Raw genomic sequence first — 14,641 nt, 5'->3', positions numbered from 1 at the left:
AAAACAAAAGGGAGCTACCAGTATATCCTCACCATCATGGACGTGGCTACCCACTTCCTGGAGACTGTTCCCCTAAGAATCATATCTGCCAAAATGGTGGTGGGGGGGGAGGGGGTGGAATTAATTCAATTCTTTATTAGTTATGGGCTGCCCATCGAGATCAGTCAGATCAGGGCTCAAATTTCATGTCCAGAATATTCCAGGAAGTCATGGGTAACCTGGGCATGACCCAGTTGAAGCTTTCAGTCTATCACCTGCAGTCGCAGGGGGTGCTAGAACGGTACCACCAGGCCCCAGAAACAATAACCAGGACGTACTGCCATGAGTACCCCCATCATTGGGATAAAAGATTAAGTTTTCTTCCCTTCATTACCAGGGATTCACCCAATGAGTCCACCGGTTTTATTCTGTTTGAATTAGTTTACAGGCACCAAGTGCGAGGGCCTCTGAAACTAATCAAGGACAGAAGGAGGAAGTCTCCATGTTTGACTACATAAGTGTTCCAGGAGCAGCTCATGAGAGCCTGTGATGGGGCCCAAGAACGCTTAAAAATCTCCCAGACAGCTATGAGGAAACAGGAAGACAAACATGCAAAGACAAGGATGAACCTTTCAGCTAGGAGACTGCATGTTAGTGCTCTCACCAATATGAGGTGAACCTTTAAAAGCCTGGTTCCATGGCCCGTACAGAGTAGCAAAGAAGCTCGGGGAAGTAAACTATCTAATTGGGACCCCAAGGAGAAAAGCAAAGGCTGTGTCATATCAACATGATAAAGCAACATCACAGCTGAGAAGGGGCCAAGCAGGTAACGGTCTGTCCCTTGTCACCAACCTAAAGAATGAGGGTGGCATTGGGGATGTATTGGAGGGAGACATGGGTGAGGCCCATGTTGAACCTCCCTAGAATCCAGCTAACCAACACAGAGATACTAGCAGACTAGACTCCTTATTCACCCACCTGAGTGCAGAACAGCCAGCAGTCTTGACCAGGCTGCGCACTGCATTTGAAGGCTTATGCAGAGACAAGCCAGGCTGCTCACACCAACTCTACATGGTGTGGATGTGGGAGAGGCCTCTCCCAAAAGGCAACATCCTTAACATCCAGGCACAGAAAAGTTGGCCTAGGTTTGGCAGGAGATTAACTACACGCTGGAGCACCAACTAATAGAGCCTAGCAGCAGTAGCTGGAGCTCCCCAGTTGTACTTGTGCCCAAGCCGGACAGCCCCACAAGATTCTGCATTGACTACCAAAAGTTAATGCAGTGACCAGAGCCAAATCCTGCCTGGTATCCCACCTGGAAGATTGCAGAGATAGGGTTGGTAAAGCAGCCTATATTACAAAGATAGATTTGCTCATGGGATACTGGCAGGTTCCCTTGGCTGCCCACGTGAAGGAAATTTCCACCATCGTAACTGTGGATGGGTTATACCAGTCGACTCCAAAATTCCCCAGGCGCCTTTCAAAGGCTGATGAACCAGGTAGTGGCGGCTTATCCAATTGCGTAGTATACCTAGTTGACCTTCTAGTGTACAGCGACACCTGAGAAACTCATTTAGAGCAACTGGAAGCCCTCTTCCAGAAAGTACAGGCAGCTGACCTAGTGGTCAATCTCTCAAAAAGCGAGTTCGCTAAGGCTCTGGTGACCTATCTAGGACACGTAGTGGGTAAAGGACAAGTACTGTCCAGAGCCACAAAGGTGCAGCACAGTTCCCCATTCCTAAAATGAAACATGAAATCATGAGGTTCTTGAGGATGTGTGGGTTCTACTGCAAGTTCGTGCCAAACTTTAGCAGTCACTACCCCGCTGATAGATCTACTACAGGAAAAAGCAAAGGTAGTATGAACTGAGAAATGCCAGACAGCTTTCAAAAAGCTGAAAACCATTTTAATAGGCGAGCCTGTGCTTGCAGCTCCAAACTTTATCCAAGCATTTAAAGTTGCCATCGATGCGAGTGACATTGGGATAGGGGCTGTTCTCTACCAGGAAGACGAATCGGATAGAGACACCAATTGGGTACTTCTCCAGAAAACTAAACAAGCATTAGAAATGGTACTCCACAGGGGAGAAGGAAACCCTCAGTTTATTACAGTCTCTCAAACACTTTGAAATACATGCCTGAAATTGATAGCGAGACCACAAGTCTATATTGACCACAGCCTTTAAGGAATTACTTTTCTCAAAGGATCGTGAATCTGTGGAATTCACTACCTCAGAGTGCCGTGGATGCCGGGACGTTGAATAAATTTAAGGTGATAGACAGATTTTTTAATTAGTAATGAGTTGGACGGTTATGGGGTAAGGGCGGGAAATTGGAGTTGAGGCTGAAATGAGACCAGCCATGATCGTAATGAAAGGTGGGGCAGGCGCGAGGGGCTGAATTGCCTACATTATGTTGTTCTGTTCTTCGTGTAAAACACAGAATGGCAGGCTATTCTGCTGGAGTTTGCTTCTCCAACTGTACCATTTAAAAATCACCCACATCGTAGGGAAGTCAAATGCAATTGCAGACACCTTGGTCAGAACTTAAGAGACCCAGTTAGAACTGAAGTGATAACATTGACCGAGGCTGTCGAGGCCATTTTAAAATTTTAAGGTGGAAAGTGTTGGAGAGAGGGTGCCACTTTTGGGGTGTCCTTTCTTCACTTGCCTATAAGGGCATCCTACCACTGCATTCAAGCTAGCGACCACCTTTTGGCCCTCCAGTTTCGGGAGCCTACCCACTGTCCTTAGTTGGATGGTGAGCCTGCTGTCTGGCCATTAATTAGCCAGTTCAGGGGGATTGCAGGTTTCTGTTTCCCCACATAATGTGGGCTCCTGACCCCCATTCGAGCCTGATCGGGGGTATTCACCAGCTCACAGGGTAAAACCAACCCATCTATGTAGGACTCAGCTTTATTTAACAAATTTTTGGTTTTGTGAGGCTTTTGAAGGGATGCCTTTTGGAAATGAACTCAGTTCCTTCATAGACTTTCCAACAAACGTGAATTTGAGCCTTATCCCTGAGATTGTTTTGTTATGAAAATAGTCTAACAGAACACTCCACAAACTTCTCCTTTACCTATTCTGATTTCTCCCTGACTTCTTCCTTATTTTATTGTTAACTTTCATTTTAATTTTAAGCTAAACGTTCTATTCTAAACTTTTTTTAAACCTTTTTTTTGTTTTTCTGGCTTCTCGGAGCACTCTACCTGGTTCTGTTCCCTGTATGTTATTAAAGGTGCAGTCACACAATGGGGCAGATTTTGAACCCGCCTGATTTTCATTCCATTTGACCTCTTATGAAAACCAGCTCCATCAAATTGCAGCCCAGGTGATCAGAACAAATATGTACCTGCATAGCTTTAGTGTTGGTATGAATTCAGTTCCACTGGATTTGGGTCCAATGCTCGACCTGAAGCCAGGGGGAAGAGGGGGGAGGACCTCGAGGGGAGGACGTTTCACCATGCTTCACTTCAGATCTCATTCCCCTGAGTTCCACTTCACAAGTGTAGATTGGGTGCCAAACTGCTTCATGCAGATGCTAACTGTGCAGTGTGGATGAGCTGTAAATCAGCCCTTGAGTGGAGCTGATACTTCGGAACAAATTGCATTTATATAGCCCCTTTCACAATGCCTGGATGTATCAATGTGCTTCACAGCCAATGTAGTGTTTGAAGTGTAGTCACTGTTGTTAACAGAGAAAAATAACTATATGTGTACAGCAGGATCCCAATAATGATGTTGACATAACAAGCAGATCATCTATTTTTAATACTGACTGAAAGGTGTTGGCCCAGGACGGGGGGTAGAACTTCCCTACTCTTCCAATAGGATGGGATCTTTTGCGTCCCCCCAATAATGCTTTTGGGAGCCTTGATCTAAGGTGCCACCCAAAGCGTCAACCTCTATGTTGTGCTCAAGTCCCTAGAGTGGGTCTTGAACTATAATCTTCAAACTCCAAGGTCAGAATATTTCCAACATGACTATCAGTGTGAAACTTGATCATGGGGCCATTATTCACATGAAGCATTTTAATCCCTATTAATTTTGGGCTGCATTCTTTCCTAGTTATGAGGCTCTTTCCTGTATGGCCTCTTCCAGTATCAGTCTTGTCTTCACTGTTGAGAGCACCAGCCTGAGCAGTAAAATCTTGGTCTTCCCTTTTTGCTTGTCAAAAATGAATGTTCTTCTCTCCACCACCCTGCCATCCCCACCCTTGCAACATTTTCAGTCCTTGTTGGTGCATGTAACCAACCCCAATTCCTCAATCCCTCTCATCTTTATCCAGCAATCCTTATTGCTGATGAGGGAATTCTACCCCATAGTCTTGATTCCTGATTTGACCTAAAATTGATCTTTCGACATCTTGAACCATCTTCCTGTAGAAGGACAGACCCCCAAAAGGAGGAGGAGGAAGCCAAGGCTACTAGAGCAGTATTTAGAACATTACACTCTCTTTTAGTGTTTTCTGGGTTTTTGATTAGAACAGGGCTATGGGGAAAGAGCAGGGGATGCAGAACTAGCTAGCTAGGTCAATCTGTGTGCATGCACAAGAGGCTGAATGGCCTCCTTCTGTGCTAGCTGATTCTGTGAAGAGGAGAAGGCTGAGAAATCTGAATTCAATTTAACTGTTCAACTTGAAACTTCTCATTTAATTCCTTGTCAATGCATGACTGAGCAAACACATGCAAACATGATGACAGTTTTATGCAAAGTTTTTAAGCTGTAGCTACATTTATCTTAATTTAACCATTTAATTCCTTCCCCTTTTTAATGAGCGAATTAGCTTCACTGAGCATTTTTCCTGCAAACCACATTCTAATGAAACAATATTTTTATCTCCCTTTATTTAAAATCCATTTCTCAGATAGTAAGCTCGGTGTTTTGGACTGTTACTATGGTGAGGGAGATGAGTAGAGGCTTAGGGGTGACACTATTTAGTTTATCTTCACATTGTCCTTCACTGAGGTTGCCAACTGTGATCAAATGTATTCCTGGAGGTTTCATCACCATTAGTCGGCCAATACATCCATCCTTGTGACATACTGCCTTTCCACGCCAATTGGATGATGCTTAACTGTCAGCTAAACAGCCTTTTCCAATTTTCAATACTATTATACCTGGTAAAGAGAAATGGTCAAAGAAACAACAATCTTTTTTAATGCCCTGATGATTTTTCTCCAGGGTTGCACACAGCAGTGTCCTGGAGATTGATCTTCAATTCCTGGAGATTCCAGGTCAATCCTGGAGGGTTGGCAACCCTATCCCTCACCTGCACACACCAAATGAATTCCTATTTTTCTACCAAGTCAGTAGAATAGCCTTCGTTGGAAGCTGTTGTTCTTTGCCACATTTACTGTTGTTTTACTGTTTTGTTAGCAATCCAATAAGAATGTTGATGTTTGTTTGAGAGGCAAGAAACTAACATGAACTCTCAATACTAGCATCAGATGGAAATGGAATGCATTTATTTGCAGTTTTTAATTGCTTTGCTAAATGTATTGCATTTTATTGCTAATCAATATGTTAGTTAGCATGCAGTATTTGAGCCGCCTTAATCTGCAGCAGCAATTGTGTAATTTTAAACATTTCCCCTTAACTCTTTCCCCTCTTAGTTACTAGTTTGAAGTCCTGGGTACAAGTGAAACTAATTATCTATCTCTAACCTTTTTCTAACCTCCATTTCTTGTTCTATTTTTGTTTCTGATGTGCCCCAAGCTTTGGGTTAAGGAGCAGAGGCATATTGACCAGTGGGGCCTATATCTGAGGCACCCAGTAAAACTCACCAAAGCATCATGCAAAGACTGGATGGGTTTTGTATATCAATACAATTTGCTTGATCATTGAAGCAGGGTGTAAACATTAGACCCATGCATTTAACTCCATGTTCATATTTTGGTGGGGTGGGTTGTGGAGGGGGGGGGGGGTCCCCAAATGTATTCGGTGGCCAGTCCCCCAAGAATTCTTTGCCCAGCCCTGCTAGAGTGGAAGGCTGACAAAGGCTCTCCCAGGCCTCTGGCACTCTGAACTGGCCAATGGGAACATCATGGGTGGAACAAAGTGAATTTATGTGCCTCAACTACATAAATTATTGCCCAGGACAACGCCAGTTGCCCCATAATGATTTGCCCCATTAAGAGTTGCAGGTTCTGTCTAATCTAATCATTGTATAACACCAACCAGTTCCTCTTCTAACCAAACATCTTTCTAATTGACTTGAATTTCCTACTTTTTATTTGCAAATCCACCTGTTGAAAAAATTCAGCAAGAGATATAAGGTGAACAAAAATGTGCTTTCATATACAATATTTTGCTGCATCTTTATTCATATATTTTATTCTCAAATCTAAGCCCTGTCTAGTTTCAGTTGTCAGGGGTGATGTGGATGGAGGGAAGAGAGTGAAGGAGAAAAAGCACAATGGATTCATTTAGGGGTTTTAAAAAAAATTGCAGAGGTCAATTTAGTACCAGATTTTTTTAAATGGGCAATAGTGAATCAGCTGCCATTTTTCATAACCCATTAGAGAAATGAAAGGGTGCGGGTGTAAAATGGGTGACGGGTTCACCATCTGTTTATCACCACAACTTGTTTTTCTCCCAGTGATGGTAAACGTTGACCTCTACTGAGTTCAATCTTGTTGCATGCCAATTGTTTGTAAGGAACAAATTGCCTTTAATTGAGGTGATTCCAACAACCCTCCTAGGTATCTGCGTTGCTCCAATTCTGACCTCTGGAGCATCCCCAATTTCCATCACTCCATCTTTGGTGGCTGTACATTCAGTTGCCTTGGCCTGAAGCTCTGGAATTGCTTCTCTCAAACCCCTCTGCCTCTTCCTCCTCCTTTCAGACACTCCTTTGGACAAGCTTTTGGTCTTCTGTCCTAATCTCTTTGTGATTTGGTGCCAAATTTTGTTTAATGCTCCTGTGAAGTGCCTTGGGGCATTTTATTATATGGTAAAGGAGCTGTATAAATAGGAGTTGTTGTTGACTCTCCCATTGGCAGCGTGTGACCGAATGGAAAATTATTTTGTACTGTTGCGCGCGTGGCAGATAGGAGCATGGACATGTTGCTTCAGGAGCAGCGCCTTTCCCAACCTGTACTCTCTGAAATGACCTCCTCATTCCTCTGTAGCTAGATCTTGCTTTTTATTTTCCTTTTCTCTCGCCTTGTTTCAGCACCTGAAGAATAGCCTGCAGGAGAGAAGACACCTATGGCTCCAGAACATCTGTGCCTTGGAGAAACAAAAGTTGGCTGCAGACCAGGAGTACGTAAAATTGGCGAGCAACTTTCGAAGATGCAAAACTGAGCAGCTGCACCTGAAGAGGAAAGAAGCCGCCAGGTGTGGGTGGTGAAGGAGGAAATGATCCACTGGCTTTGGATGAGTGTCTTGTTTGAAAATGAAGGTTCTGTTTTCAGGCATTTAGAGGGTTAAATTACAGAGATTCCATAGACTAGGCATATATTTCCTTGTTTAGAATATTATGGGGCGATCTGTTTGATTAAAGGTTTCAGTGGTTTCTCGCTCATTCTCTATATACCCTGTTTCTGCTGGTGGGGGCATGTCAGGGAGTGTTTATTCTCACAAAGGGTAGCTTAAAAAAAAAAAATTAGCAACAGTTTCCCAACCACCAAAATGGCTGCACTTGCTGGGGGTCAATTGAGAACCTTAGCGGCCAGTCAATCTTGGTTTTAAGGTCAGGGTTGAGGGACAGGAAATCAAAGCAACCCAAATTAAATCAACCATGATGTAATTGAACTGAGGGGCTGAACAGACTATTCGAGTTCCTTTGTTTCTTTTGTTCCCAGTGTCGGTCTCAAGTGCTGCCAGCCTGTACAAAGTCCCTGCAGGGTGGTCGCTGTAAATGCCCAAAAATCAATCTTAACTGCTCACACCACACTTCACCGCTTCTCACATCAATCATCCTTGCCATCCCCTATTTAGTACCAAGGGACCTGGAGTTGACTTGGGGAGCACGAATAAAACTTCAATATTTTATCTAAGTCAATGTATTCATTATCCAACAATAATAGATCTCAATAAAATCAAATGGGAAACTTTTCATTTCATTATTTGAATTAATTTTGTTTTAAATATCCAGCAAAGCTGTTCTAAACTTCTGGCAATCTAAACATTAACATCACTGACAAAGGGGATATAAAGAAAAGATGATGAATGTTGAGTTACTAAAGCCATGGGATTTTTGTTTATGAGCATGTCCATGACATACATGGAAGTGCAGAAAAACTTGAAATTTTCACTTGTGTAAGTGCTGTTTCACAGAATCTCAGTGCAGAAGAGGCCCTTCAGCCCATTGAGTCTGTATCAACACTGTTTAGTTTGTGTTATTTTAACGGTTGAAGGGCAGGGGAGCAGCGAGTCTGAGTTTCAAAGTTTCTAAGTGTGCAGTGACACCAGTGCTTTAGGGGGGGGCCAAGACATGGGATTTGCCACCCGTTATGCAGGTGTGTGCTGCTTAAATGTTACTCTGAACTTGTGGCTTTCTGCTGGTTTGACAGGCTGCATGAGCTTGAAGCACAGAAGCAGCTAACGGAGAAAGCGACAGCTGCCTTCAAACTTCATCTGCACAAAGTTTGTCAACAGCTTGAAGATCTGCAAAAAGAGGCAAGTTTGTGTGTTTCAAGTGTCTGTAATAATTGCATATCTTTCTGGGGTTTTTTTGTTTGACTTTTTAAACAGATAATATCTGGTTTCATAATGTTCAGTATTGAAGGAAGTGAGGGAGCTTGTGTGGGTAGATTGTGGAGGCAGTTACTTCTATGTTTAAGATGGTTTGTGTATTTTTATCAATCTTAACTATAAGTTTATTTTGGCTAACCGGTCTTAAATATGGAGACAATTTTTTTATAAATGAAACTATATCTGAATTTGGTTACATTCGTAAGCAACCATAACCTGTTTGTGTATTATGTGTAAAGTGTGTGTTTGTATGTGTATATATAGACTTTGTCACATCTACAATTATTTCACTTAATGAACCTACAGCAAACCAGTTTTTCATCTTGTTTTTTCAGGTTTGTATCGAGAACACTGCATTAGTCTCAGTCAGGAAAGGGACAGAAGTGTTACAACATGAGCTGGAGGAAGCAGTCATTGCGAGGCAGAACCCTCAGTCGATAAATCAAGCTCAATCAGGCACCACTGAAACACTCGAAGATAAACTAAACCAACAGCAAAGTAAGTAAACTTCCCAAGGAATGTTCACAGCCTGTAGTTTGAACAGAAAGTGTTCCTGGTTGTGCTTTGTCTTTCAGCTTGCTCAGCAAGTTTAATGTTACAGAACAGGAAAAGCAGAGTTCTTTTGCAGCATTGCTTACGGTTGGTTTGGCTATTGCAATAATTTTTTTTTGTAATTTGTTTCTTGGGAAATGGGTTTAAAGAGATTGTATGGCATCCTAAATTTCTAAAGAATGAGCATTTGAATATTAAAGGAGATTATAAATTTTTCAGATGGTAAAATTGCTTTCAGTTAATGGGAATCAAAAATCAATCCTGTGTAAGTGTAGTGTGCAGATTAATTGCATATGTGTGCAATGTATTTGTAAGTTTTACTTAATGGTTAAATATTACTGTGAAGTTGAGCAAGATTCAAGTGCTTGCTACGATTTGCCACGGAAACAATGTATAAATAATTGAACATTAACTCCCTGGACTACTACCTGAGCCTCGAGCAAATTGGCATGAGGTAAATAAAATCAGAGATTTGAATGCATGGCTCAAAGATTGATGTGGGAGAAACGAGTTTCCAATCATGGGCCACTGGCACCAGTATTGGGGAAAGAGGGAGCTACACCGTTCAACAACCTTCACTTGAACCATGCTGGGACCAGTGTCCTGTTGAATTGTGTAACCAAGGTGGTAGAGATGGCTTTAATCTAAATAGCCTGTGGGAGTGTTCATGTGAGGTGAGATTTAGCAAGTTAATGAGGAAGGACAAGGCAATAGTAGTGCAGGGTAGTGATATGGGGAATGATGGCCTGAGTGTGACAGGAAGGAACAGACTGTATAGTGTAAGAGTGCACCAGTCAAGGGTTATGAGGGGCAGATGGCAAAGTGGAGTTGAGACACAACCAAATCAGTCATGATCTTCTTGAATGCTGGAGCAGGCACGAAGGGCTGAATGGCTTACTCCTGCTCCTATGTTCCTAACAAATAGGGTCAGAATAGGAAAAAACGTACTTAGCAAATAGGATCAGAATAGGAAAAATAGTTAAGAGCCTTTATTTCTGTATTTTTAATGAAATGCACACATCATGCATAACAAGATGGATGAATTGATGGCACAAATTGAAATAAATGGCTATGATATGATGGTCTTTACAGAGACATGGTTACAAAGTGACCAAATCTGGGAAATGAATTCTAACAATTCTGAATCAATTGTCATAAAAACCCACTAATGTCCTTTAGGGAAGGAAATCTGCCGTCCTTACCTGGTCTGGCCTACATGTGACTCCAGACCCACAGCAATGTGGCTGAGTTCTAACTGCCCTCTGAAATGGCCTAGCAAACTATTCAGTTGTTCCAAACTGCTACAGAAAAGTGAAAGGAATAAAACCGGACAAACCACCCAACATCAACTTAGGCAACAGAAACGACAAAGGCAAACCCAGCCCTGTTGATCCTGCAAAGTCTTCCTTACCTCTGCATCTGGGGGCTAGTGCCAAAATTGGGAGAACTGTCCCACAGACCAGTCAAGCAACAGCCTGATGTAGTCATCCTCACGGAATCATGCTTTACAGATCATGTCCCAGACACCACCATCACTATCTCTGGGTATGTCCTGTCCCACCGGCAGGACAGACCCAGCAGAGGTGGTGGCAGTGTGGTATACAGTCGGGAGAGAGTTCCCTGGGAGTCCTCAACATTGCCTCCAGGCTCCATGAGGTCTCATGATCACAGAATCTCACAGTGCAGAAGAGGCCCTTCAGCCCATCGAGTCTGAACCGATTTGTGAGAAACACCTGACCTACCTACCTAATCCCATTTTCCAGCACTTGGCCCATAGCCTTGAATGTTATGACATGCCAAGTGCTCATCCAGGTACTTTTTAAAGGATGTGAGGCAACCCGCCTCCACCACCCTCCCAGGCAGCACATTCCAGACCATCACCGCCCTCTGGGTAAAAAAGATTTTCCTTACATCCCCCCTAAACCTCCTGCCCCTCACCTTGAATTTGTCCCCTCGTGACTGATGTTCGGTGTCAAGTCAAACATGCACAAGAAAAACGTCTGTTGATTCTACCACCCTCCCTCAGCTAGTGAATCAGGAGCCCTATATGTTGAATACCACTTGGAAAAAGCACTGAGGGTGGCAAGGGCACTGAATGCAATCTGTGAGACTTCAATATCCATTACCCAGAGCACCGCTAACTGACCTGACCAAGTCCTGAAGGGCATATCTGCTAGACTGGGCCTGTGGCAGGTGATGAGGGAACCAACAAGAGAAAAACCTACTGGACCTCGTCTATACTAATCTACTTGTTGCAGATGGATCTGTCCATGACAATATTGGTAAGATTGACCACCGCACAAGTCCTGGTGAGGATGAAGTCCCAAAGGTGTGAAGATGGAATTGGTCACAATGGACTGGGAAAATAGGTTAAAAGGTAAGGGAGTTGAGGAGTAGTAACAGGCATTGAAGGAGACATTTCAAACTCTCAACAATTATATATCCTATTTGAGAAAGATGGCCTTTTCGAAAAAGGTGTACCATCCATTGGTAACTAAAGAAGTTATGGGTGGTGACAGATGAGAGAGACAGTGCTGTGAAGATTAGTGATAGGCTAGAAAATTGGGAATATCTTAGAAACCAGCAAAGGATGACTTAAGAAAAATTCAGGGAGAAATTAGAATGAGAGAAAAAATATAGAAACAGTATATAAAAGAAGAGTAGCTAAAGTCAACATTGGTCCCTTAGAGGATGAGACTGGGGAATTAATGGGGAATAAGGAAATGGCAGCAGCTTTGAGAAAATATTTTGTATCTGCCTTCACAGTTGAAGAAACAAAGAGCGTCCCAAGAATAGTAGAAAATCAAGGGGCAAAAGGGAGGAAGGAACTTAAAACAATCTCAATCTCTAGAGAGAAAGTAGCAGGTAAACTAAGGGACCTAACAAGTCCCATAAACCTGATGGGCTGTTAGAGTCTTAAAAGAAGTGGCTGCAGAGATGGTGGATACATTGGTTATAATCTTCCAAAATTCCCTAGATTCTGGAAGGTCTGAGGGGATTGGAAAACAGCAAATGTAACACCTCTTATTCAAGAATAGAAAGCAGGGAATTATTGACCATTTAGCCTAACATCTGTCGCTGGGAAAATGTTAGAATCCATTATTAAGGTAGCTGTTGCAGGGCAAAAATCAAAAAACAATTATTATGTAATCGAGAATCAACAAAGTTTCTTAAAAGATGAATTGCTTTTGACAAATTTGAGTTTTGAGGATGTAACAAGACTGATGGATAAAGGGGAACCAGTGGATATAATGTATTTTGATTTCCAAAAGGCCTTTGATAAAGTGCCACATAAAAGGTTACCACAAAAGATAAGAGCTCATAATGTTGGGGGTTGATATATTAGCATGGATAGGTAATTGGCTAACTAACAGGAAACGGAGATGGGGTAAATTGGTCATTTTCAGAGTGGCAAACTGTAATAGTGGTGTGCCACAGGGATCTGTGTTGGAACCTGCACTATTTACAATCTATGTGAATGACCTTGGATGAAAGGTCTGAGTGTATTGTAGCCAGACAGTCTGGCAATGAAAAGGTAAGTGGAAAAGCAAGTTGCGTAGATGACACACGGCAAAATTTAATACCGCTTTGGAGGCAGGGCACATTTAATCAAGGAGGGCATCCTGCCTTCACTCGATTAATTTTGGAGTGGGAAGACTCATGACAGTTTTCCTGCCTGAATTCTAACGGAGGGCCTTAAATGGGCAACTAATGCCCACTTAATGTGTCCTGCTTCTGCTGGCATTCAACCGGCGGCGGGTGGGGGAAGAGATCCTGTGGAGATATCAAACGAGCTTCCAAGGGTTTGGGGAGGTGGAGGGGCGGAGTGGTGTGGCAGAGTCCCCCGTTCAAAAGCATTCGGTGCCAAGTCCAATGATCCGACATTAGTGAAGGGGATGCCTGCTGAGAGCCACCCATGCCCTTTCCTCTGACCCCTCTCTGTCCCCGTAACACCCATCCTGCCCTCACTCATCTGCTGCTTGGATCCTTTGTTGATCCTGCACCTCTAAGTGCATTATCAGCAGCAGCTATAGCTCCAGGTGGCACTGACAGCAATGGAAAGCTGTCAGCTTCTGACTGGCTGGCAATTCTCTGGGTATTTGGGGAGGGGAGGTGGTAATTCCACCACCTAATCCTGGGGAATACCTGAAGCTGGCCAGTTAAGTGCCTGTTGGGCACGTAATTCCAGTAGGTCTTCTCCTCAATGCCAGTTCTCCAGTTGGTGGGCGAGACCCCCCAACACCAACATTCATTTCTGGCCAAAGAGTCTGCAAAGAGATATAAATGGGTTAAGGGAGTAGGCAAAAATTTGACGGCATATGTCATGAAATGTGAGGTTGTCCACTTTAGCCGGAAGAATATTATTTAAATAGTGAGTGACTGCAGAATCCTGTGGTACAGAGGGATCTGGGTGTCCTGGTACATGAATCTCAAAGGATTAGCATGCAGATACAGCAATGATTAGGAAGACAAATGGAATGTTGGCCTCTATTGCAAGGGGGATGAAATAAAAAAGTAGGGAAGTTTTGCTACAACTGTACAGGGATTGGTGAGATGACACCTGAAGTACTGTGTGCAGTTTTGGTTGCCATTCTAAGAGGTATATACTTGCACTGGAGGCAGTTCAGAGAGGCTGATTCCTGGGAAGGTGGCATTGTCTTATGAGGAAAGGTTGAGCAGGTTGGGCCTATAATCATTGGAGTTTAGTAGAATGAGAGATGACCTTATTGAAAAATAAGAATCTGAGGGGGCTTGACAGGGTAGATACTGAGAGGATGTTTCCCCGCAAGGGGAAATCTAGAACTAGGGGGCACAGATTCAAAATAAGGGGGATCTCATTCAAGATGGAGATGAGGAGGAAATTTCTTTTACACGGGGTCATTAATCTTTGGGATTCTCTGCCACGGGGAGCAGAGGAGGCTGGGCCATTGAATATATTCAAGGCTGAGTTAGACAGAATTTTGATGTACAATGGAGTCGAAGGTTATCAGAGACAGGAAGGAAAGTGGAGTTGAGGCCACATCAGATTTGATCTTATTGAATAGCGGAGCAGGCTTGAGGGGACTACTCCTATTTATGTTCTTAAATCTGATTCATGATTATATAGTACCAATGATGTCTTCAGAGTTTCCCCCAAATGCTTCACAACCAATGAATTACTTTTGAGATGTTGCAGGCACTTGTTTTGATACCAAATGAAACGCGCAATTTGTGCACAAACAGCAATGGCCTCTGATCTTGATATTGTTTTGAGGGTAAGTATTGGTCCTGTGAGAGCTCTACTGTTTTTTTTTTGCAATAGAAACTTTACATGCATGTGGGAAGGCAGATGAGACAGTTCTTAGTTTTCCCAATATATACTTCTGTGAATCCATATGCAAAGGTAAAAACTGTGCATGCTGAAAATCT

General features: G+C 43.0%; 1 protein-coding gene across 1 annotated transcript in view; it reads left to right on the top strand.

The window, feature by feature from the left end:
* Positions 1-14,641, top strand: part of LOC121286105 (lymphoid-restricted membrane protein) — a 158,583-nt gene that overhangs the window by 48,414 nt on the left and 95,528 nt on the right. The window contains exons 16-18 of the mRNA XM_041203097.1: positions 7,158-7,321; positions 8,500-8,605; positions 9,016-9,178. Coding sequence (XP_041059031.1) covers positions 7,158-7,321; positions 8,500-8,605; positions 9,016-9,178 — 433 coding nt within the window. The remainder of the gene's footprint in view (positions 1-7,157; positions 7,322-8,499; positions 8,606-9,015; positions 9,179-14,641) is intronic.

This window comes from Carcharodon carcharias, chromosome 13 (genome assembly GCF_017639515.1).
Source record: "Carcharodon carcharias isolate sCarCar2 chromosome 13, sCarCar2.pri, whole genome shotgun sequence".
NCBI lineage: Eukaryota > Metazoa > Chordata > Chondrichthyes > Lamniformes > Lamnidae > Carcharodon > Carcharodon carcharias.
The sequence above is the reverse complement of the archived record's forward strand: the minus strand, read 5'-3'. Positions and strand labels throughout refer to the sequence as shown.